The following is a 26,378-nucleotide window of genomic DNA, read 5'->3' on the forward strand; positions in this document are numbered from 1 at the left end:
CCTCAGACTACAGCTCTCTCCCACTCCCTTTCCTCAATCTTGTGCTCAAACCCCCTTTTATTTTCCATTTTCAAACTTCTTATTTGCTGTCTCTACTTCGGTGCCTTCTCCTGATTCCTCATTCTGCTGCAATGTCAATAAAATCACCACCACCCTCCTACCCACTCTCAATCTCGTTCCCCCCTTGGCTTCTTTTATTTTGGTTGGTGGCTCAGACATCCATTCTGTGCATGGTCAGAAACAAGTCCACCTCCCTGAGCAACCAGATCTCCGTATAGTTGATCCCCAAGCACCACCCTCTCCTCTCCAATTCCCTTGCCCTCTTTGGGTCATGACCGACTTTCTCCTGGACACTAGCAATACTCCATTATTCACTACTCTCTCTACCTCCAGCCCTATGAGTCTTCCCCTACCCCAAACTCCTCCCACGCTCTTGACAAGACCTATTATGATTGAGTTTCTCATATCATACATGTGTCTACGTATTTGAAATACCAGGGAGGGGTACCTGGGTGGCTCAGTCGGTAGACGTCTGCCTTCAGCTCAGGTCATGATCCCAGGATCCTAGGATCAAGCCCCACATCAGGCTCCCTGCTCAGCAGGAAGCCTGCTTCTCCCTCTCCCAATCCCCCTGTATTCCCTCTCTTGCTGTCTCTCTCTCTCTCTCTATCAAATAAATAAATGAAATCTTTAAAAAAAAGAAAGAAAGAAAGAAACACTAGGGAATGACAAATGTACTGTAGTTCTGTTTAAACTTCTACTTCTCAAGTTCTTTGTGAAACCAAGGAGACACTAAAATTTTTGAAGAAAAGCATAAAAGCAAAGGTTTAAAAGGATATGGAGGCTTAATAACATAAATTATCCTGAAGTACCTCCATAGCCACTCTGCTCTCTCCAAACATGGTGCTAACAGATATTTCTTAACAGTGTTTTAGAAAATCAATTACCATAGGATGACTCTTAAGTACAAACACAATGAGAATTTCAAGAGTTCTGGTATGAAAAGATGTATTACCATCAAGAGTGAAATAAAAATCAAGAGAATTTTAAAAGGGAAAGTATCAAGAAAACGAACAAAGTGGCACCAACAGAATAAAATGTAATCATTACATTACAGTAGTAGTAATAATTCTGATTAATAATAGTAGTAATCTAATCATTTTGAAGGATAAAAAGTAAATCTCACGAAGTTTGAGGAGAAGGAATAAAGAGACAAAAATCCAATGTTACTGATGTTTCCTATTTCCACGCAAGAAATGTAGATATATTGGATGCTCATATCATCTCTTTTGGACTCATCCAGAATGGAGTTTAGAACAAGCTTTAGGAACCTAATTCATTCATGAGTAAAACAGCTTCTGAGCTCCATCAAAAATAGCCATCCCAGGGGTGCCTTGGTGGCTCAGTTGGTTAAGCCAATGCCTTCAGCTCAGGACATGATCCTAGGGTCCTAGAATCAAGTCCCGAAAGCAGGGAGCCTGCTTCTCCCTCTCCCTCTGCCTCTCCCCCTGCTTGTGCTCTCTGTCAAATAAATAAATAAAGGGGCGCCTGGGTGGCTCAGTGTGTTGAGCCGCTGCCTTCGGCTCGGGTCATGATCTCAGGGTCCTGGGATCGAGTCCCGCATCGGGCTCTCTGCTCGGCAGGGAGCCTGCTTCCCTTCCTCTCTCTCTGCCTACTTGTGATCTCTGTCAAATAAATAAATAAAATCTTAAAATAAATAAATAAATAAATAAATAAAATCTTTTTAAAAAGATAAAAAAAAAAAGATTCCCTCAATCTCCTCCTTCTATCCCTGCCCCACTCCCTCTCTCTCTCCTTTTTTTTTTTTTTTAAGATTTATTTGACAGAGAGAGACACAACAAGAGAGGCAACATAAGCAGGGAGAGTGGGAGAGGGAGAGGCAGGCTTCCCACTGAGCAGGGAGCCTGATGTGGGGCTCGATTCCAGGATGCTGGGATTGTGACCTGAGCTAGAGGCAGAGGCTCAATGAATGAGCCACCCAGGTGCACTACTCCCCCACTCCCTCTCTTAGAAAGAAAAGAAAACAAAAGAAAAGAAGAAAAGAACGAAAAAAAGAAATAGCCATCCCAATGTAAACAAATGGAATTTAGCATAAGTAACATTGGTCTCATTGTCAAGCGTCTAGTCTAGATTATGGAATGTTGAGAGGGTTGTGGTAGCATTAGGAACATCACCCATGCTATCAGTTTTTCCAAGTAGCTGTGGCAGTATGCAAAGATAAAGGGTATTTTAAACAAAACTGCTAAATATTATTTTTTAAATTTTATTTATTTATTTGAGAGAGAGAGAGAATGCAAGCAGAGGAGGAGCAGAGGGAGGGAAAGGGAGATAGTCTCCAGCAGACTCCTCGCCGAGTGCACAGCTCGATGTGGGACTCCATCCCAGGACCCTGAGATCATGACCTGTGCCAAAACCAAGAGTCGACACTTATCCAACTGCGCCACAGGTGCCCCAAAAAGGTGATTGTTTTTAAAAGCTAAGTAGCAAGAAGAGAGGTGGCAATCTGTTAAAGAGGGACTTCAGAATTGGGCTCCCATCCAAAAGACAGCTCTGCCGACATGACCAATGGTATAAATGACTGGGATGGGCTAGACAACAGGTAATCTCACCTTAGACATATAAGAGCTAGGATGGTCTCACCTTCCTGCCCAAGTCACCAAGATGCCACAGAAAACTCTAGCTCTTCATCCCTTAGTCTGAAACTCACAGCAGCTTTGTGGACAGAGAAGTTAGTAAGAATTCCCAATACTGTTTAAGTTGAGGTGAACTAGTTTAATGCCTCCACGGAGCCAAGTAGAGGAAGAGAGATCAGGGGAGGATCACAGGTTTGGAAAGATGCAGCAAAGATCTCCTCCCCTCCTACCCACATCCTTTATATAGTTCAATGGTTTCCTAGCTTTTGGGGCAAAGTAGAAGGAATCCCATGTCTTATACACTCCACAATCTGTTCTCTGCAAGGATGAATAGCCAACAGTTACCATACCTGGTTTTAGGATCAGGAAAACGAGTTAGGAGATGAGCTGATGTTTGAGGGTGGAGACAGGTGAGGTCTCCTACACTCTGGCCTATACCTTAGTAACCTGCAAAGAAGGTGGCTCTGAATCTGTGGGAAATAATTCTCTTCCACAAACTACTTAAAGAGACTTTCTTTTTTCTTGGCTTCTCCTAAGAAGTCTGAAGTACCCATTTATGAGGTAGAATATCCCTGGGAAGAAGGCAGGGTTTGGGAAGGACTGTGTCTGTCCTTCACCAAAGGCAATCTGACACTGAACTGTATACTTGAACATGTTTAGTTTTATGTTATTCAATTTTTTATTTTTATTTTTATTTTTTTTTTTTAAAGATTTTATTTATTTATTTGAGAGAGAGAGAGTGTGAGAGAGAGCATGAGCGAGGAGAAGGTCAGAGAGTGAAGCAGACTCCCCATGGAGCTGGGAGCCTGATGTGGGACTCGATCCCGGGACTCCAGGATCACGCCTTGAGCCGAAGGCAGTCGTCCAACCAACTGCGCCACCCAGGCGTCCCTTCAATTTTTTTTTTTTAAACTCAATCTTTCAAGGGGGGAAAAAGACAACTTAAAGTACACAGAAAATGAAGTTCTTCCACAAAAGTGCTGACTAATCCTTGGGGCGCTAGCTTGGCTCAGTCGGCAGAGTGTGCGACTCTCCATCTCAGGGTTGTGAGCTCAAGCCCCACACTGGGTGTAGAGATTGCTTAAAAATAAAATCTTAAAAAAAAAAAAAAAGGCCAGGCCCTTGAGTATCAAGCCTTTACATTTGTTTTCTTAAAACATTTTATTTATTTATTTGACAGAGAGAGAGAGAGCAAAGACAGGGAACATAAACAGGGGGAGTGGGAGAGGCAGAAGCAGGCTTCCCACTGAGCAGGGAGCCCAATGTGGGGCCAGATCCCAGGACCCTGGGATCATGACCTGAGCCGAAGGCAGACGCTTAACAACTGAGCCACCTAGGTGCCCCTGAAGCCTTTAAGTTTTTTGTTTTGGGGGCTTTTGTTTTTTTAGCCTTTAAGTTCCTTCTACTAGAATAGTGAGTGGTTTTCTGTTCTGTCCTTTGTTTTAATCAACAGAAACCTTTTGTTGCTTTTTTTTTTTTTTTTATATATAACCCATAGAAAAGAAAAGCAGAGTTGCCCTGGTTAAAGAGGCTGGAGACTCTCAAAGTGCCAAAAACACAGTATCTGCCCTCCTTCCAATCTTCCCTTCCTTCATCAGATGTTTAGTGAGCACCTACTGTGTGCCTGCCAGGGTCTGTTCCAGGAAAACACAGATGAGGCCCTTGCTCTTGTGAACTTAGGCTCTTATGAAAGGAGAAAGACACACAAAAAGCTATCAAACGGAGATGTTCAGCTGGTGCTACGTGCCATGGAGAAAAACAGGACCACAGAACAAGTGCCTAACCAGGGAAGTGGGGTCTCTTGAGGTCACATTTGTGGGGAGAACTGAAGGATAAAAGGGAGCCAGTCCCATGAAGTACAGTGGGCCAGTGTCCCAGGCAGTGACAAAGAGGGGCCCTGAGATGGGAAGGATCCCAGTGTGCTCAAAGGATGAGAGATGAACATGATTGCAATGCAGAGGGGGAGGACTAGGACACAGCAGGATGGAGCAAGATGTGAAAACCACTCCTCCACCACAGCTCCCGTGCTATCCACTCTCTGCTTATAGCCAGGAAGAACTTCCCACAGTATGACTCTGATGAGATCTTATTCCTACGTAAAAACCCCCAAAGCTTCTCATTACACCTGAACTCCAGACCTGGCCAACAAAGCTCTCTGGACCTGTCCCAGCTTGCCCCATGCGCCCTACTTCTATCCACACTGTTCTGCTATTTGATGAGCTCTGTGCACAACAAGTCCATGCCAGCCTCCAGTCTTCTACACTGGCTGCCCTCCAGCTCTGGCTGCCTCCTCCTCATCATCCAGCTCTGGTACCCCCCAACCTAAAACCATTTTCCTGTAGTCACTCATGTACTCTTTCCTCCCAACTCCCAATCTGTCAGGGACCACCTCCGGCCGGGAAAATCCCCACCATTACAAGATGGCGTTTGGCTCACTGCCAGCAAAATACGCTGCAAGTAAACAACGAACTTTCTGGTGAAGCCCGCCTAAAGGAGGACATAGTCATTGGCTGTTTCAAATTTAATCAGCATAGTAACAGGACTCTCATTGGCTCTCCCCATTGTTTGGCCCCTTATTGGTCACCCTGCTCGCTGATTGGTCATGTAAACGTATATAAGTGTGTAGACTTGCGGAAATAAAGAGAGAGAAGATATATCTGAACCAGGGCTTCTTGTCGTCCTTGCGGGTCGAGGGCGACAAATGGTGCCGAAACCCAGGAACCGTTAACGAGTAAGTAAACCTTGCAAGGAGAAAAACCGCAGGTAAGCGGGGAAGGAACCACGATCAAAGTGGTGGGAATCTTGTACAAGACCTCAATAAGAAGCGGGGCGGCCATAGAGCCGGGATTTTCTTCCACGGTAAAGCTGGGAGTAAAGGCCACGTTCACGAATTTATTTAGAAGAAAATTCTGGTCAGAGAAATTTTAGGAAAGTTCACTGATTATAGTGACGATTGCAATGTAAGCTCACTGGTGTTAGTGACGATCTTGAGAAAGTTCACTGATTATAGTGACGATTGTAACGTAAGCTCACTGGTGTTAGTGACGATCTTGAGAAAGCTCACTGTTTCAGTGAGGATAGCAGACTAGTCTTTTCTTTCAAAAGTGGGAATTCCGCGGTAAAGTGGGGAGTAAAGGTCGACTGAAGTATATGCGTGTAAAAAGTTAATGTGCTAGTTAGTGTCTTTAATGTCCGCGTCTGTTGTCTGTGTGTTCATCATGGGATCTGAAGTTGGAAGGGTCTTTAAAAGACCTGCTGAAAGCCAATGGAACTCCACTAAAAGCAAAAACTGCTTGGGCCTTTTTGAATACAGTGGAAAAGGCGGCTCCATAGTTCCTAGATGAAGGCTTGCTAAACATACCTCAATGGGACCACCTGTGATCCAGGGTTTGGCCCCTGTGAAACCTATTAACGCCTCGGGGCCATATCAACCTTTTAAGTTGCCCAGGTGCACCAATAACAGGGTATGGCCACCGGAGTGGTCTGGATGTCAGAGTACCTTGCGCTCAGTTTAAATGCATAGCTTTACATTCACTCCACGATCTTTCCCAGTGCTGGAATGTCACAGCCTTCAAGCTGGCTGTGATTATGCTTATCCCTACCCATGTTCCTATCCCAGTTTCCATTCCAGATGACAAGTTACCGGTGGTGCTATCCAGAAAGAAGAGAGACTTTGGTATCACAGCTGCCGTTGTGACAGCATTGGCTATATATACAGCAGCTGCCACGGCAGCAGCAGTCTTGCTTGCTGCAACTATACCCACTGTGGAAGCTGTGAACACCCTTGCAGAAGGAACGGCGGCTGCCCTTCAAACACACTCAGATCAATGCACATCTGCAAGCAGGAATCCTGATAGTCAACCAGAGAGTAGATTTGGTTCAAGAACAAGTGGACATATTGGGGGCCCTATTGGGACTGGGATGTATAGCACCCTTCCTGGCAATTTGTGTAACTCCCATAGCCTATACTAATATGAGTGACTTACAGAATGTCTCCCGACAGCTCTCCCAGTATTTGCAGGGTGCTTGGTCTGATGATTTTCAAAATTTCATACGAATCCTTCTGGCTGAGATAACTCGAGTAAATAGTATGCGTGTGCAACCAGCTTCCCTCCCAGAGCTATTTCAAACATTCAGCAATACCAAACAATGGGCTGGCACAATTGGTCTTCTTGTCCTCCTCCTTACTGGCATTCTGCTTCTATTCAGAAAAGTTCGCCAATGGAGCACAGAGCAGCGAGAGCAGAGCCGAGCTATAGTACAAGCCCTTGTGTCAATAGAGGCTGGGACATCTCCCCAGATATGGCTAAGCATGCTAGATCGGTAGCCAAAGACGGGTAAGATCAGTAGAGAAACATACCAACCTAAGACAGGACAGAGATCATCGATATCTTGTGTCTGATGACGGGTAAGGATGTTTTCTGCTACTGACAACCTAAGACAGGCACGATCTCTGCCATAAAACAAAAAAGGGGGAGATGTTGGGGACCACCTCCGGCCGGGAAAATCCCCGCCATTACAAGATGGCGTTTGGCTCACTGCCAGCAAAATACGCTGCAAGTAAACAACGAACTTTCTGGTGAAGCCCGCCTAAAGGAGGACATAGTCATTGGCTGTTTCAAATTTAATCAGCATAGTAACAGGACTCTCATTGGCTCTCCCCATTGTTTGGCCCCTTATTGGTCACCCTGCTCGCTGATTGGTCATGTAAACGTATATAAGTGTGTAGACTTGCGGAAATAAAGAGAGAGAAGATATATCTGAACCGGGGCTTCTTGTCGTCCTTGCGGGTCGAGGGCGACACCAATCTAAAGTAGCTATCCAGCTTTTCTTCAACATGGACTATTCTAATTCTCTGCAGAGCACTAGTCACTATCTTGACATTTTCTTTGTCGCTTCTGGACAGTCTCCTCCAACCGGAATAGAAGCTCCATGAAGCCTGAGTCCTTCTTGATCTTGTTTACTGAATGTCCAGGATTCGCAACAGTGTCTGGCATTTAGTAGGTGCTCATTATCTATTCAATGAATAGACAAACATGGTTCTAGATGCTATTGCCTTTAGTCATAGCCAATTCAAGTACTGCCCTCCTGACAGTATTGATGACAAGGTCATCTCTACCATCTCTACTAAATGTATCCACTAACTGAAAGAATAAAATGGAACGCTTTGTTTATTTCCTTTGGCTTCCCAACCACAAGAGACCAATGAATAGCAAAGAAGAAGGAGAATCAGGAGTACATCATGAAGTACTTTGGTTCATCTAGGGCTTTCTATTTTGTGACCAAAAAAAGCAACTCAACTGAACTTTAAAGAAAGGATTCCTCCTTCCCTACTCAGTAGCCAACACAGTGACTGAGTTCTAAGCGGGTATGTGCAACAATTTTGGCAAATCATAGATGAGAACAATCTCTCAAAAAAACTTTAAAAAAATTTAAAAAAAAATCTCTTTTCATGTTCCTTCTTGGATGCTCATGGAATACGCTTCTATCTAAGACATACAAATGTTTCCAAAGCATTATGTAAAAAGTTATTTTACCTATGTCAAGGAGAGAGATTTTCCCATCCTTTCTTGAATAAACGTGCTAATGATCTTTGATTTCAAAAGCAAGTCCAATCTCAGACCCAGTAACTGCCACAAAAATGGAAATGTTTCAACCTTAAAAGACTGCTTTTTGTATAGCCAGAAAGACTTCTCCGTAGTACTGATTTATTCCCATTCCTAACACAATAGGAATTGGTCAAATACTTCCTAGTGAATCACTCTGACAACTTCCAACTATGTTGCCTACTGGAAGCCCAGTTGCAAGCAAAAATACTCTAAATTGGTATAAGGAGTTACCATCTTAAAATGGAATGGACTCCAGAAACAGTACTCAAGAAAACATTTAGTTTACCTTAACAGCAGGTGGTTAAACAATACCAAAATTACTTCTAAGGTGATTTTTTAAAAGTAGATAATTAGGAAAGAAATTATAAAGTAGGTAATTAGGGAAAGAACTGAAATAGTTCTTTCTTATAAATAGACTATAAGTTTATTCAAGTCTTTCGTTGGTACCTAAAATGTTTCTTTTCACTGAAGAAACGTGTTAGATTTAAGTGCTGCGTAGAGTCTCGCGACAGATAAACACATAAAGAAGCTGATTTATAGTAACTACATGGTTTTAATCACCCACCCACTTATAAATGGGTTCTGCACTAAAATTCCCTCCTGCCCACAAGGGTTACAATAAACAGAGAAGCTTCGTTCTTCAGTAGAAAAGGATGTAGAGGAAGATGTAGTATCTTTCATGGGATCTCTGGTAAAAGGAAAGAAACCCAGAATAACACTGTGACAAGGGGGAAGCCCAGTGTCCTCAGCAGTGAGAGAGAGGGGCACCATGGCAGCAAACTGGGGTTCCCATTCTCATGTAGAGGATCTTCCACACCTGTGCCCATTTTGGAATATCTGTGGTGGGACCTACTGAGTTACAGACTGAAAACACATACAGTGTGAAAATTTCACTGGATGATGATTCCAATGGAAGAAAATTTTAAAACTCACTTACTGAACAGTTAGATCATTAGAAGTCAGATGGAGCTGCACTGGGGGCAAGACTGGAGTGTTATAGGCCATTATAAAGAGGAATGAGCTATAAAACTAGTTTAATTAAAGATATGTAGAATGAGTTGGAGGCATCACAGTTCTGGACTTAAAGTTATAGTACAAAACTGCAGTAATCAAGATAGTATGGTACTGGCGCAAGAACAGACAATAAATCAAAGGAACAGAAGAGAAAATCCAGAAATAAACCCACAATTATATGGTCAATCTTTGACAAAGCAGGAAAGAACACCTAAAGGGAAAAGGACAGTCTCTTCAACAAATGGTGTTGGGAAAACTGGACAGCTACATGCGAAAGAATGAAACTGGATCACTTTCTTACACCATCCACAAAAATAATTTCAAAATGGATTAAAGCCCTAAATGTGATTCTTGAAATCCTAAAAATCACAGGAGGGCTCACAGCCAGTAAGTCCTCTGACACCATCCACAGCAACACTTTTCTAGATATGTCTCTGGAGGCAAGGGAAACAAAAGCAAAAACAAACTACTGGGGGGCGCCTGGGGGTGGCTCAGTCGGTTAAGTGTCTGCCTTCGGCTCAGGTCATGATCCCAGGGTCTTTGGGACTACATCAAAAATAAAAACCTCATGCACAGCGAAGGAAACAATCAACAGAACTAAATAAAAGGCAACTTACTAAATGGGAGAAGAGATTGACAAATGACATACCTAATAAAGAGGTAGTGTCCAAAATATATAAAGAACTTCTACAACTCAATACCCCCAAAAAGAATAATCCACTTAAAAAATGGTCACAAGACAAGACACGAATGAACAGCATTTTTCCAAAGACATCCAGAGGGCCAAAAGACACATGAGAAGATGCTCAACATCACTCCCCATCAGGGAAATGCAACTCAAAACCACAGTGAGATATCACCTCACACCTGTCAGAATGGCTGAAATCAACAACACAGGAAACAAGTGTTGCCAAGGATGTGGAGTAGGGAACCCTCATGCACTGCTGGTGGGAAGGCAAACTGGTGCAACCACTCTGGAAAACAGTATGGAGGTTTCCTAAAAAGTTAAAAATAGAACAACCTTATAATCTAGCAATCATACTACTGGGTATTTACCCCCAAAACACAAGAACACTAATTCAAAGGAATACATGTACCCCTATGTTTACTGCAGCATTATTTACAACAGCCAACATATGGGAGCAGCCCAGTGTCCACCAGTTGACGAACGGATAAAGAAAATGTGGTATGTATACAAAATGGAAAACTATTCAGCCACAAAAAAGAGAATGAAATCCTGCCATTTGCAACAACATGGATGGAGCTAGAGAATACAATGCTTAGCGAAATTAGTCAGAGAAAGATAGAAACCATTTCACTCATATGTGCAATTTATGAAACAAGACAAGCAAAAGGAAAAAAATAAGAGAACAAATCAAGAAGAGGAATCTTAAGGGTGCCCAGGTGGCTCAGTCAGTTCAGCGTCTGCCTTTGGTTCAGGTCATGATGCTAGAGTCCTGGGATCAAGCCCTGTGTCGGGCTCCCCACTCAGCAAGGATCCTGTTTCTCCCCCTCCCACTGCTGCTCTCCCTACTTGTGCTCTCTCTCTCTCAAATAAATAAAATCTTGAAAGGAGGGAAGGAAGGAAGGAAGGAAAAAGAAAAAAAAAGAAAAGGAATCTTAGCTACATAGAACAAACTGATGGTAATTAGAGGAGAGTGGGTGGGGGCCTGGATAAAATAGGTGATGGGGATTAAGGAGGGCACTGGTGTTGAGCATCAGGTGATGTATGGAACTGCTGAATCACTATATTGCACACCTGAAACGAATATAACACTGTATGTTAACTAACTAGAATTAAAATAAAAACTTAAAAATTTTTTTAAGAAGGATACTTGGAATGAGTTAGAACAAATGAAAATGTTGTTTTATATTGCCAATACATTAAGACATACAGGCTTTGAAAAAGTTACTAAATCTATTCCCTGAAAATTCCATCACATGTCACTGCAAGCCGTTTTATCTCTTCCATAGCCTTCATCCTTCTAAACAAATCAGAAATCCCAGGGACATACCTTGACCTTCCAGAAGAGTTGGTCCGATGTTTGCCATTTCCCACAAAGTCCGCAGAGCCTCCATGTAGAATGGCAGCTGGTCTGTGTCCTCCCGGGTCTTTCCTAGAGTTCTGATCTTGGTTTGATAAATTCGCAATTTCCAAACGCTCCTAGAAGAAAGAAAAGTAAAACCTACTTAAAATACAAGTCATAAGTCAAAGAAAATCATGGCTCCTAAACATTAATTCAGTTGGGAGTGTGACTCTTCTTAAGCTGAATGCTTAATAATAAACTTGAACTTCTAAAAATTTAACGTCCAGACACGTACTGCTTCAAGAACTGAAGACCAGGTCACAGTATGAAGAGAATGTGAATTTTATAAATGAAAAATGCTTAGAATCTTACAAGATGCGTGACAAGTCAGGGAAAAGTGCAAGAGGGGGTGAACAGAGGGAGGAGGCATTGAAAGAGGGAGCATATGGCTGGGTGGGCGGGATCAGAGTAAGACAGGGCTGGTGGAAGCAGTCCTAGATCACCTTACATTTGTGTACGGCTCTGTACTTTCACTGAGGACAGGACATTTATCGATGGGAATAACTACATGAGAGAGAAGGGAGGCATCATCAGTTGGCATAACCATTTTAAGGGATGAGGAAAATGAGTCACATTTAGTGTCACCTGTCAAGGTCACAGAGCTGGCAGTCAAAACACCAAAGCTTTAAGCCAGATGCTGCTTACTCAGACATCAGTGCTTCCCACCACCCCTCTGAGTTGCCCTTAAGTTAAATGGCATAATTCTACAAAAGAGAACAAGTAAAATTTTCTCTGGGTTTCTCCAAACATGGGTAACTGGTGTTTTGACCAAGCCGGACTCAGGAAAAATACAGAAAAAGGACTTTATCCTTTTCCATCACTGCTTTTTAAACTTGCCCTGTTGGATCCTTCTTTTCCATGACTGAATGAAATCTCCAGCATATCCATAGGATTTCCATTCACTCTTCAGCTGAACAAATAGTTGTATTTTCCAAGTATGCGCTAAGAATTCCGATCTGGGTTAATTATCTAAGCTTCCATCTCTGTTCTCCCCTGATTCATTTGATAAACAACTGTCATTCTCTCAGCCTGTGTCATCTACAGATAACATACAACTCTAAATTTTGCTTCCATTTGGGGAATCTGAAATACACAATGAATGATATTTGGGGGTTTTTTTAGTGCTTCATTTCCAGCTTTACTATTGGTAATAACACAGAAGAAAACATCATTGATGGAAAAAAACATTTTATGTTTTGCAAAATGTAGACTATTTTAGTGTGGTACAATTCACAGAGTACCTGCTTAGCCATTTCTTTTCTTTTTCTCTCTTCTTTGATCTCTTCTTTCCTTCTCTGAATCTCATGAAGGATCTCACGTTGCTGAAATAAATCACAGTGCATCAAATGCCAATCTCTGAAACCCAGACAACATATAAATCCTACAATCACAAAAAACCTTTAGCACTTCTGTTTTTGTTTTTGTTTTGTTTTGTTTTTGAGACAGAGTAATAGAGAGAGAGAGAGAGAGAGAGAGCATGTGCAGGAGTAGAGGCATAGGGAGAGGGAGAAGCAGACTGAGCCAGGAGCCTGACGTGGGTCTCCACCCCAGGACATTGGGACCATGACATCAGCCGAAGGCAGACACTCAACCATCTGAGCCACCCAGGCACTCCTAAGATTGTATTTACCCATTTATGAGAGACAGAGAGAGTGAGAGAGAGAGAGCGAGCTCAAGACAAATGCACTCGATGACAAACATGGAGCCTGACACAGACCTCATCTCTGAGATCATGATCTGAGCCAAGATCAAGAGTTGGACACCCAACCCACTGAGCATCCCCAAAACCTTCTGCATCTCTAGGATTTAAGCCCTCCCTTCCAAAAGGGCCTGATTATTCAGAATCTTACAACAAACTGTAGTTACGCAGTTTCATCAGCTCTTATGCACTACTTGCTCCCGGTTAGTGAGGTCTCTGGACTGTGTGGGGAGGGACTCAGCACTCCTCATGCTTCCACCTGGAGAGACTTCCCCTACAGCAGCCTCCCACCCTGACCTTGCCCCTCCTCCTCCATGTCTCCCTGTCTGTGGAGAACAAGCGCTAGGGTCTGCTCCCCCCACCACAGAGGGTGAGGTCCCCTTGGTGCAGGTGGGCTGAGCTGTCATCAGTGCCAGGACCTGGGGTGGCAGTGGCTTAGGCACCATCCCACGTGCCACAGACCCTCAGTTCGATGCTCTAGTTTTCTCAGTATTAAAAGTGGTACTTTGAAAAAAAAAAAAAAAAAGTGGTACTTTGGAAACAAAACAAAACAAAACAAACAAACAAAGAAGTGGTACTTTGGGTACCACTGTGTGGCTCAGTCACTAGGCGTCTGCCTTAGGCTCAGGTGATGATCCCAGGGTCCTAGGATCGAGCCCTGCTCCCTGACTGGCAGGAAACCTGCTTCTCCCTCTCCCATGCCCCCTGCTTGTGTTCTCTCTCTTCCTGTCTCTGTCAAATAAATAAATAAAATCTTTAAAAAATAAATAAATAAAATAAAAGTGGTATTTTGATTTGCATCCGTTTGCCTCATGTATCTATTCCTCAAGTGAGACTGAATTTAGGTTGGGAAAAATAGTTGGGGGGGGTTGTTTGTTTTTGTTTTTTTATGAGTCCCTTAAAATTCTAGTTTGTAGATATCAAAACCATTAAGAGACTCACCAAAAACTGTATCAGCAATAATACAAAATAAAAAAAATACCCCCAATTTATAAGTAAACAATATACTAAAACAAGACAGCTGGCTAAATACTCACTAGCTAATAAAAACATGTCTTCCTGAAAACAATGAAAATAAGGAACTTTAAACTCTAAATGATATATCTAGGCTACAGGATTAACTAGAAGATCAGAAGTAACACATGAATGGCGCCCACAACGAGACAGGTGTTACCATGAACAAAATGAAGGGGGGGGCGGGGAAGAACCAAGAGCAAGAACCTAAGAAAGGCAGAATAACAAAACCTTGGAAGTAACTAAGAAACAGTAACATCTACAGGAAAAAAACTAGAAAGCCTCACCAAGAGCTAAGAATAAGCAGACCAACAATCCTGGATAGAGAGTCTAAGTATTGCCAAGGTGTCAATTCTTCCTAAGTGAATGTGTAAGTCTAGTGCAGAGAGTCTGGTATGACTTTGAGAGAGTGATCCGGCAGCACATCTGTAAGAATAAATGGTGAGAATGGCTGAGGGGAAAAAGAAAAGTATAATGGAAGGTGAAGGTGACTTTCCACATCTTTTTTTTTTTTTTAATATTTTATTTATTTATTTGACAGAGAGAGAGAGATCATAAGCAGACAGAGAGTCAGGCAGAGAGAGAGGAGAAAGCAGGCTCCCTGCTGAGCAAAGAGCCCGACACGGGGCTCGATCCCACGACCCCGGTATCATGACCTGAGCCGAAGGCAGAGGTTTCAACCCACTGAGCCACCCAGGCTCCCCGACTTTCCACATCTTAAAACAGCAAAAAAGATACATTGATTCAGAGTGTGGCAGGGACTCAAGAAAAAAAGATGAACTGAACAAAATGGGTAATTCACAAATGAATATATAGTTAAAATTCACCTTACAGGAAGTATTACAAATCAAGTAAGGATAATGGATTATTTATTGTGCTAGGAAATGTCTGGGGGGGGCCCTTCAGATGCTCATTTTAATAAACCACTCCCAAAAAAGTTCTAGGTAAGTTGATTAAAGAATGAACAGAGAATAAACTAAGTTAAAAATCAAGAGGGACAGAGCACCTGGGTGACTGACTCACTAAGCCTCTGCCTTCGGCTCAGGTCATGATCCCAGGGTCCTGGGATTGAGCCCCGCATAGGACTCCTTACTCAGGTGGGAGCCTGCTTCTCCCTCTCCCACTCCCCCTCCTTGTGTTCCCTCTCTCGCTGTGTCTCTCTCTGTTAAACAAATAAAATCTTTTAAAAATTTTTTCAAAAAACCAAGAAGGAAACTTAGGAAAGAAAAAAGAAAAAACCTTGGATATGTATTTTTATCTTTCATTAAAGGATTTTAAAAATATAATATAGGAGTGCACATCCTTGTGCAAAGAGATTGAAGAAAAAATACAAAAAGAGATTGAAATAAAAATACAAATGGTTAGGGCACGTAAAAGAGTTCCATCTCTGGCTTTTGCTACTCATTTGGACAGTAGGTTCGTATGTCTCAGAAGGAAGAAAACAGCCTGTAAAGCTCAGTGAATTCCTGCACAGCTTCACAAGCTCAGAGAGACCACAAGAAGTTTAGTGAAACAAACGTTTTTCCTTTCTTTTCTTTAAAGACCTGGACTAGATGGAGGGTTCTAGGAGCAACACTGGTATCTGTGTGGGAGGAAACCACCACCATATTTCTCAGTTACTCTCTGGGCCTCCTCTCACATGAATCTCCACTGCTCGAAGCACATGCTGAGCAAAACTGAAATATAGATTAGTGTGTGGGCAGAGACAGAGTCAAAACTGACAGAAGCTTGTTGACTTCTGGGCCTGGCCGCTGGTAGTGACCAGGGTCTCACCTCCTGTTCCACCTTCTGCTTGGCCTCCAACAGCCTCCGCTGCTCTTCCTGAGCCCGCCTTTCCAGCATTTCTTCATGGAAAGACTTGGGAGGGGGCTTGTTATGCTCGCTGAGAAATGACTGCACGTGGTCGGCCAGTTCAAATATCATCACCTAAACATACAGAGGAAAGTCAACCACAACTGGTCAAGTAATGGGAAGACAGGGCCCAAAGGAGACTTCAGGAAAGGATGCAGGCAGTCAGAGGCCCACTTACAACAGTGATACTCAACTTGGAAAGGACCTTTGCTGAATTCCGTATCTGATGCAATCACAGCAGGAAAAAGCTTTTCTAAGACTTACCCCATTGTGCTGCTATCACGACAAATCACTACCTAGCTAAATAAAAAGCTTCCTTCTTCTTTTACCGTCCTATTCAACTTTACTGGCATCGTCTGTACCGTAAATCTGACAAACTATTTTTCTGGACAAGTATTTAGTGTACAAATAAACCTTATAAAATATTTAACATGGCATAAAAATAAAGTACTTTGCCAACTAGAAGACCCGTCTAAGAAATGATAGCAGAAGAATCACTGCCACAGTGAGAACTTTCATCGCTCCATACAGTGTACTGAAAACATTCTTCGGGGTACAGAGGCAAATACGTAAAGGCCTCACTAGCTCCCTGCTAGTAACAAGAGTAGAAGCTGATCAATAAATACTAAGCAAACATTCCATTTCCACCGAAGGAAGTATTCATGGATACCACCAGAAGGAAAAAATGCCCCCCTCTCAGAATTTGTTTATGGGAACACTAGAGCCACTTTCTCATACCTGGAGGAGTCATAAATCTTATCTGGGCTGGTAAACTCATAAAACAAAGGTTTCTGGGACCCTACACTGACTGCCCCAACCTCAGAGAGGTCAAGACTGCCAAGCTCCTTCCTTCTACAGATGATGACCACCATTCTGAAATGTCTTTTTCCTCAATCACAATAAAGCAGTTTAAAAAGTCTTATTTCTAAAAGGACTTAAAAGAGGGTGATAATTAGTAATAAAGGTCACTATGCACAAGAATATGAAGTTCGTTCACATGGTGTTCATGCCACCTTTCTCTCAAGGAGTACATGCAAAGACACTACAGCTATTATTGGGGGAAGTTCCTATGTCTTTTAATTGTAGCAGAAGCTGTGCCAATCACTGGATAAACATCACTTTACAGTTGACAAACACTAAGCCATAGTCTACGAGGCCAAGTTCTTCAAAGAGAAGCTCTTCTAAGAAAAGCTGGGGAGGGGCACCTGGGTAACTCAGTGGGTTAAGCCTCTGCCTTCGGCTCAGGTCATGATCTCAGGGTCCTGGGACTGAGCCCCATATCAGCTCTCTGCTCAGCGGGGAGCCTGCTCTCCCCTGTCCTCCACCCCGCCTGCCTCTGCCTACTTGTGATCTCTGTGAAATAAATAAATGAAATCTTAAAAAAAAAAAAGAAAGAAAGAAAGAAAGAAAAGCTGGGATAAGTAGGCAGTTCCTATTCTGTCGGAGAGAAACCACTTCTATACCAGAAAGGAGACAGCCAAGCAGTGGAGGGTTCTTCTTTTGTCAATTGATTTAAATGACTAGCATTTTCGTACAAACACATCAGATACAATATGTGAGACTAGATGAAAGTAAGAACTACTTTCCAAACTGGCTCTTGTCCTTCTCTCCCTGTGTAGCTACACAGCTGATTGTCCTGCTCCTCTCAGCACCCTGTTCAAATGTGACCTCATCAGAAGCCTCTCCTGCCCTCATTTGTAACAGCCACTCCATCACAGCCTCCAGATATGCATCTGTATTAGCCAGGGTCCTCCAGAGAAACAGAACCAATAGGATGGGGGGGGGGGAGCGTGCACACACACGCTCGCATGCCATTCACACAGGGAGAGACTGATTTTAAGGAACCGACTCATGCAATTATAGAGGCTGGAGAGTCCAGAATATTTGGAGTAGATCAGCAGGCTGGAGACCCAGCAGGTCCCATCTAACAGCCATCCTCTGGTAGTTAGTTACCCTGCTTCCAGAAAAGCCAGTCTTTTTCAGTTAAAACCCACAATTGATTGGATGAGGCCCACCCACATTATGGAGGATAATCTGCTTAACCCAAAGTCTACTGATTTAAAGGTTAACCTCATCTAAAAAATATCTTCATAGAAACATCTAGAGGGCTGGGTTAAGTGGGTTGGGTGGTTGGGTGTCTGTCTTTGGCTCAGGTCATAATCCCAGACGCCTGAGATGGAGACCCGAATAGGGCTCCCTGCTCACAAGGGAGTCTGCTTCTCTCTCCACCCCTCCCCACCTGCTGGTGCTCTCTGGCTCTCTCTCTCCCATCAGATAAATAAAATCTTTAAAAATAAAGAACAAAAAGAAAAACATCTAGGGCAATGTTGTGGGTACCACAATCTAGCAAGTTTGACACATAACAATAACCACCATCAAAAATAAATAAATAAATAAATAACCACCCACCACATCTATTAGAACACAGCTGAAATTAAAAAGTAACAACATTGGGGCACCTGGGTGGCTCAGTGGGTTAAAGCCTCTGCTTTCGGCTCAGATCACGGTCCCAGGGGCCCGGGATCAAGCCCCGCATCGGGCTCTCTGCTCAGCAGGGAGCCTGCTTCCTCCTCTCTCTCTGCCTGCTTGTGATCTCTGTCTATCAAATAAATAAATAAAATCTTAAAAAAAAAAGATTTTAAAAAAAATGACAACATCAAATGCTGGCAAGGGTGTGGAGAAACTGGATCACTCACATATTGCTGCTGGAAATGTAAGGTAGTATAGTCAATCTGGAAAAGTGTGACAGCTGCTTCAAAAATTTAACATGCAGCTTCCATATACCAACAACTGCACTTCTGGGCATTTATTCTGAGGAGAATTGAAAACTTATGTTCCCATAAAAACATATGTGAATGATTATAATGGTATTTTTTCTTTCAAGATTTTATGGGTGCCTGGGTGGCTCAGTGGGTTAAGCCGCTGCCTTCGGCTCAGGTCATGATCTCAGGGTCCTGGGATCAAGTCCCGCATCGGGCTCTCTGCTCAGCAGGGAGCCTGCTTCCCTCTCTCTCTCTCTTTGCCTGCCTCTCCATCTACTTGTGATTTCTCTCTGTCAAATAAATAAATAAAATCTTTAAAAAAAAAAGATTTTATTTATTTTACAGAAACATCATAAGCAGGCAGAGAGGCCTGAGATCATGACCTGAGCTGAAGGCAGAGGCTTCACCCACTGAGCCACCCAGTCATCTTTTATTTTTTCTTTTTTATTTAAGAGACAGAATGTGAGGGACGCCTGGGTGGCTCAGTTGGTTGGGCAGCTGCCTTCAGCTCAGGTCATGATCCCAGCCTCCTGGGATCGAGTCCAGCATCGGGCTCCTTGCTCAGCAGGGAGCCTGCTTCTCCCTCTGCCTCTGCCTGTCACTCTGCCTGTGCTCACTCTCTTTGTCAAATAAATAAATAAAATCTTAAAAAAAAAAAAAAGAGAGAGAGAGAGAGAGACAGAATGTGAGAGAGGGGGCAGAGGGAGAGAGAATCTTCAACAGACTCCACGCTCAGTGCGGGGCTTGATCTCACAGACCCTGAGATCGTAACCTGAGCTGAAATCAGGAGTCAGACGTTTAACTGACTGAGCCACCAAGGTGCCCCCACAACTTTATTTTTAATAGCCCAAAACTAGATACAATTGTATCTTTCACCTGGTGGATGGATAAATCAGCAGCTGTGTATCTATACCACGGAATACTACCTAGTAACAGGAAGTAATGACTCCCAATACATTCCAACAATCTGGATGGGTCTCCAGAGCATTATGCTGGGTGAAGAGAAAGCCGGTCCCAAGAGTTACATAATACATGATTCCACTTATATAACAGCCTTGAAGCTCAGTACAGACTACATGGAATCTCTTAGTATTATTTCTTAAAACTGCATATGAATCTGTAATTAGCTCAAAATAAAAAATATAATTTAAAATAACGCCCAAGAACAGGCATCAAAAGTGAAAGTAAACAATTTGACTTCATCAAATTTTAGAACTTCCACAGAGCAAAGGAAACCATCCACAAAATGAAAAGACAACCTATGGAATGGGGAAAAATATTTGCAAAACATGTTTCTGATAAAGAGCTAACATCCAAAATATAGAAGGAACTCAGAACTTTAACAGCAAAAACCCCCAAATGATCCAATTAGAAAATAGGCAGAGGATCTGAATAGACATTTTTCCAAAGAAGATATTAAGATGGCCAAGAGACATATGAAAAGATGCTGAACGTCACTCATCATTGGGGAAATGGAAATCAAAACCACAATGAGCTATCACCTCACTCCAGTCAGAATGGCTGTCATAAAAAAGATGAGGAAGAGCAGATACTGGCAAGGATGTGGCAAAAAGGGAACCCGTATGCACTGTTGGTGGGAATGAAACTGGTTCAACCACTATGGAAAACAATATGGAGGATCCTCAAAAAAAAAAAAAAACCCAACAACAAAAACAACTATGATATGATCCAGCAACTCGCACTTCTGGGTACATATGCAAAGGAGGTGAATACAGGATCTTGAAGAGATCCCTGCACTCCCATATTATTGCAACATTATTCACAATAGCCAAGTTATGAAAGCAATACAGTGTCTGTCAATGGATGAATGAATGAAGATATGGTATATCAATGCAATGGAACATTATTTGGCCATAAGAAAGGATGCCCCGCTGTTCCAATAAGATGGATGGACCCTGAGGGCATTACGCTAAGTGAAATAAGTCAGACTGAGAAAGACAAATACTGTATGATCTCACTTAATCCAAAAAACCAAACCCATAAAAACAGAGACTGGAGTGGTGGTTACCAGGAGCCAGGGGGTTGGAGAAAAGAGGGGATCCTGGTCAAAGTGTACAAAGAGTAAGACTAAGTTCTGGGGGGGCGCCTGGGTGGCTCAGTGGCTTAAAGCCTCTGCCTTCGGCTCAGGTCATGATCCCAGGATCCTGGGATCAAGTCCCGCATTGGGCTCTGTGCTCGGCAGGGAGCCTGCTTCCTCCTCTCTCTCTCTCTCTCTCTCTCTCTCTCTCTCTCTCTCTCGCCTGCCTCTCTGCCTACTTGTGATGTCTGTCAAATAAATAAATAAAATCTTAAAAAAAAAAGACTAAGTTCTGGGGATCTAATGTACAGCTCAGTGATTATAGTTAATACCGAATTATAAAAAATAAATAAAGCAAAAATATTTTTTAAAAAATCACATATCGAGGGGCGCCTGGGTGGCTCAGTGGGTTAAAGCCTCTGCCTTCGGCTCAGGTTATGATCCCAGGGTCCTGGGATCAAGCCCAGCGTCCTGGGATCAAGCCCAGCATCAGGCTCTCTGCTCAGCAGGGAGCCTGCTTCCCTTCCTCTCTCTCTCTGCCTGTCTCTCTGCCTACTTGTGATCTCTGTCTGTCAAATAAATAAATAAAATCTTTAAAAAAAATCACACATCATGAATCCAAGAAACCAAAGGATTCTATAGTTGAATTTTCAGTATAACTCCATATTATTTTTCATTGAGAACAGCAGACTGCATGAGAAAGAACTCTGCAGTAATCCGCAGGGCCTAGCTTTTTGTTCAGGCTGTTCCTCAGTCCCTCTGTAGCTCAAGAAATCACCGGAAATCTTGGAACAGTAACCAAGGAATAGGTCCTGCTGTGACTCCTGTGTTACAGAATGCAACCAAAAAACAGTCCAGTCACTTTCTCAGAGGTCCAAAAGAGACATGGAGACCTGGGGTAAGTCATTACTTAACTCTTCTCTGTTTTTACAGGATGGGATCCTTAAGCATGAGCTGCCCGAGTGAGGAAAGATGGCTCAAATTTGAAGAGAACTGGTCTGGCCTAAGAAGCCCACAGTAACCTGCTGCCCCAGGAAGTCACCTAGTCTAGCTTTCCAGAGAGTTCTGTCACCCAAGGGAGAACTCACATATACCCTGATGTGCAGAGGACTACAAAAGAATGCTGAACTAAATGGAAATGCTCAAGTACAAAATAGACGTTGAGGGAGTAGAGTATGTCACTAATCACTGAGAAGGGAAACGGTGAGCTCTTCTGATATGCAACAGGGAGAGGTGGCAAAGTTCAATCCAAAATCATTTGCCCGCAAACATTTTCCAACGTCAAGGTTCAAGTCATGGTCAGGTTACGATGCCCGATCCAAACTGGGCCAACAGTATGGCCAGGGTCACATGGACGCTTAATGGAAAAATTATGAATCAGCAATGTACCCTCCATATATACTCTACAATTTGTCATTCATAAAAACTGTACATTAAAGAAATACAAGTAACAATGTTCCCCTTTGTACCTATCAAAACATTCTAGTCAACATTAGGTTGGAAGTGCCACAGAATAGCCTCTAAGCCCAAGAGAAGGCAGGAAGGCAAACACAGGTGAGGGGGATGAGGTTTCCACTGTCCTCTTACAACTCCAGTTAAACATATCTTACCTCTCCACAATGTTTTTTGGCCACTTTCTCTAGATGGGATTTTAATAAATTAACACTTTCATTTGACAGACCTTTGGCATTCTTTAACTCTATTTCAGGGACTCTGGAAAAGAAAGACAAAAAGGAGTTACTCCAAGAAGTATGGCTTCTTTGCATTAATAAATATTTGTTAAGTCCAAGCACTGAACACAGGGATTTCATACAGGCCTCTACACCCCTAGTACCATATTCCTCCATTTCCAAGGATTCCAACTGCGTCCCAGCAACTCTGTCAACACAGTGCTTCAAGTGGGGTCACCTGCAGCCCCTGGGGGAGAAGCCAGTCCCCCAGATGACCAGATTTAGTGGGCTTGATCCTGGCTCGCCCCCAACATCTATTAACCCAACTTTCACAATTCACCCACAAGAGTCCATGTGCTCTGGGCTCACTCATGTGCTCCAGCATAAAGCAAGACAAACAGGCAAAAGGAAGCCTCGGATGGGGCACCTGGCTAACTCAGTAGAGCATGTGACTCTTGATCTCAGGGTTGTGGGTCGAGTCGCATGGTGGGTGTAGAGAGGACTTAAAATCTTTAAGGTTTAAAAAGAAAAAGAAAAATGAAGCCTCAGTGATCCTTTCAAGCATTCCCACTATGTGCTCCGTCACATCACTCCTGATTGTCAACAAGGTGGAAATGCTTGCTCACCCACTCACAGCAGAATCTACCTGGGCAAGCTCTGCCCATTCTGCTCTTAGAAGGATGCCCGGCACACCCCCCTTCTCCTCACCCAGCACAACTGACACTCAACACCATCCATTCAAAGCTCACACAGCTGGTCTTCAGGACCCCCTTGGTTCCCAGTTAATAGTATCCAGTAAAAAATCAAGAGATCAAATAGGCTTTGCTTAGTTTTATAGAAGAGAATATGACTCTATGTCCTATAAGCATATCTGAGAAACTGATGGTATTTTTATCTGAGCAAAGCCTTTACAATTCATGTCTCTGCATTCTCTCAATGTTCCAGTGTCACAGATTACCACCATCATGATCTACTCAAACAGATGGCAATCTGAGAGAATGAAGTTTATATATGTGAGAAAAAGAACAGAAATGCCATAGAGTCCTGAGTCTACATGTGATCTAACCCAGGACTCTCACATGGTGACATGAAGGACAATTCTGTAGAAAAAGAAAGTTTTCCTGTACCATGTCTTCTCAAAGGATAAGAATGTTCTCCCCAAGGCAAGCCTTACATAATTTAATTCAGCAGTCATTACATAGCAATATCAACAGAATGAGGAAAAATCCATCTACAATACTAATTAGACTTAAAATTTTTTTTCCAGCTTTCTCTTGATGCCCATGGCACAAAATTTGTAATTTTATAGCTGATATTATAATGACTGCTTTGTAGCTTTTCATAATCATTTCCATGGTGTTTAAAAAAAATCCCATATTATTTTTACCAATTGGACACATCAGGGTTTCACCAGAATGGCCCTCCAGCCAGTGGTTCCCAACCAGGGGTGACTGTGCCCCCAGGGGATACCATTCAATGGCAACAGGGGAAAGGAATTCCATAACTCTCACCACATTCCTTCCCGACATGCCTCTTTCATTAGGCTGGTCCTGCATTATATCCTTTATAGTAACCTGGTAATTATAAGTCAAGTGCCTTCCTGAGTTCTATAGGCTCTTCTAACTCAGCATCAAACCTACTAAGGGGGTTGCAGGAGCTCACAAATTCTTGGTCAACTGATCAGAAATATGGTACATGCAACTGGCACTTGCAATATTGTGGAACGGAGCCCTTAACCCACGAGATCCACAGTAACTACACTATTTCATGTCCAAAAGGAAGTGAATTGCTAGGCACCCAGCGGTCAGAAAACACACCACCTATTTGGTGTCAGGAAAAATAAAACCCAGAGAGGCGTGGCCTTATTTTTCTTTCATAAACTTAATTACCCTTTAACCAATTAAGTAATTAAATACTAAACACCTACTGTATCTACTCCAGGCACAGTGTTATAGGTAAAGAGGGTTACTAAATTCAAGAAACTCACCTTGACCTATCTGTACTTTCACCTTCTCCAGGAGCTGTTAGGATAACAAATTCTGTAAATTTCCTACCCACTCTGTAAGGCATGGCTTCCTTTTCTGTGTCTTTCCTTCACTTGTTCCCTGCACAGTAAGCTCGAACCACAGAACATCGTCCAAGCCCATCTGCCTTTCCATGTGGAATGTCTGAGGCAAGATTCCCCGGAATACACACAGACTTCAAAGAGACAATCCTTGACTACAGACTGACAATGCGTTTGCTGTCAGTGGTTCTCATCTGGAGGCAGTACAGGGGTAGGGTGGTGGGGAGGCGGGTGGAGATCTGAAAATGTGTTGGGTTGGACACCTGTGTGGCTGTCAGTTAAGCATTAGCCTTTGGCTCAGGTCATGATCCCAGGGTCCTAGGATCAAGTCCCACACTGGGCTCCCTTCTCAGCTGGGAGTCTCCTTTTCCCTCTGCTCCTCCCCCTGCTCATGTTCTCTTTCTCAAATAAATAAAATCTAAACAAAGTAGAGAAAGCAAATACTTAATCACGAAGTAATTATTAGTATCTGGAGTGACTATTCTACAACGATAAGCAGACTTACCATGAGACCATGAGGTTTCATGAAAATATCTACTGCTGATGTGGATTTCAATGATATATGGGATAGGACATGAAGTTTTAAGGGAAACAGAGGCAGGAAGGGGAAAATATCATTAACGTGTCTGTTCCTATGCTGTGAAAACAGAAGTGGTATCACATGGAAGGTATTCATAAATGTACTCACACGTCTGGGTAGGTCGGTGGGCATCTAACCCTCAAATCCACTTGCACGTATACTTCTTCACCAGTCAGGCCCTGAGGGTACAGAACTAAATTGATTTCAGGGGGCTCGGTGACCTAAAAGAAAAAAAAGACTTTTTTTTTCCCCACCTAGAGAGCCAATTGTTAGCAATTAAGATAATGAGCATCTTAGCGGCAATGTTCTACTTTCTAAATATGACGTGCAATTGTGGGTTTATACAGGTATTTGGTCATCTTTTCCTAAAGCACGGTTTTAAAACAAAGCCTAGGGGCACCTGGATGGCTCAGTTGTTAAGCGTCTGCCTTTGCTCAGCTCATGAATGGAGCCCTGCATCAGGATCCCTGCTCAGCGGGAAGCCTTCTTCTGCCTTACATTCTCCCCCTGCTTGTGCTCTCTGTGTGTGTGTCCCTTGTCAAATAAATAAATAAACTCTTTTCTTTTCTTTTATTTTTAAGTTTTTATTTAGTTATTTGACAGATAGATCACAAGTAGGCAGAGAGGCAGGCAGAGAAGGGAGGAAACAGACACCCCGCTGAGCAGAGAGCCCAATGCAGGGCTCAATCCTGGACCCTGGGATCATGACCCGAGCCGAAGGCAGAGGCCTTAACCCACTGAGCCACCCAGGCGCCCCAAATAAACTCTTTTAAAAAATAAAAACAAGGGGCGCCTGGGTGGCTCAGTGGGTTAAAGCCTCTGCCTTCGGCTCAGGTCATGATCCCAGGGTCCTGGGATCGAGCCCCGCATCGGGCTCTCTGCTCAGCAGGGAGCCTGCTTCCTCCTCTCCCTCTGCCTGCTTCTCTGCCTACTTGTGATCTCTGTCTGTCAAATAAATAAATAAAATCTTTAAAAATAAATAAATAAAAAAAATAAATAAAAACAAGGCCTATGCCAGAGAGATTGCATCTTCCTTTTCGAAGTTATCTAAGAGGTGAAGCAAAACGTTCCATGGAGCTTCTGTCTGTGTATATGTTACAGCGTACCAATCACGTGATTATGCATGGGTACGTTCTAGAGGCTGGGAGTACAGGGGTCAGTTGGACAAACACAGGCCCAACTAGCCAACACACGAAAAGACAAGGGAGTATTCTCCATAGTGAGAAGTGCCGTAAAGAAAATCAGGCAGAATGATGGAAAAGAGTGGTAAGGGAGATTTTTCAGACAGGTGGGTCAGGCACCTCTTGAGTAGAGGAAACTTCAGTTGAAATATGA

General features: G+C 43.0%; 1 protein-coding gene across 3 annotated transcripts in view; it reads right to left on the reverse strand.

Moving 5' to 3' along the window:
- Positions 1 to 26,378, reverse strand: part of EIF2AK4 (eukaryotic translation initiation factor 2 alpha kinase 4) — a 114,583-nt gene that overhangs the window by 72,746 nt on the left and 15,459 nt on the right. Inside the window, exons 2-6 of one of the 3 annotated variants that reach the window (XM_044231477.1) lie at positions 25,152 to 25,264; positions 22,339 to 22,441; positions 15,851 to 16,003; positions 12,606 to 12,686; positions 11,293 to 11,441 (exon numbers count right to left, since the gene is read on the reverse strand). In XM_044231477.1, coding sequence (XP_044087412.1) covers positions 11,293 to 11,441; positions 12,606 to 12,686; positions 15,851 to 16,003; positions 22,339 to 22,441; positions 25,152 to 25,264 — 599 coding nt within the window. Of the gene's footprint in view, positions 1 to 11,292; positions 11,442 to 12,201; positions 12,396 to 12,605; positions 12,687 to 15,850; positions 16,004 to 22,338; positions 22,442 to 25,151; positions 25,265 to 26,378 lie in introns of those variants that run through there. The other 2 variants (XM_044231478.1, XM_044231479.1) reach the window with 2 other exon arrangements.

Source organism: Neovison vison, chromosome 13, assembly GCF_020171115.1.
Source record: "Neovison vison isolate M4711 chromosome 13, ASM_NN_V1, whole genome shotgun sequence".
In the NCBI taxonomy this organism is placed as follows: domain Eukaryota; kingdom Metazoa; phylum Chordata; class Mammalia; order Carnivora; family Mustelidae; genus Neogale; species Neogale vison.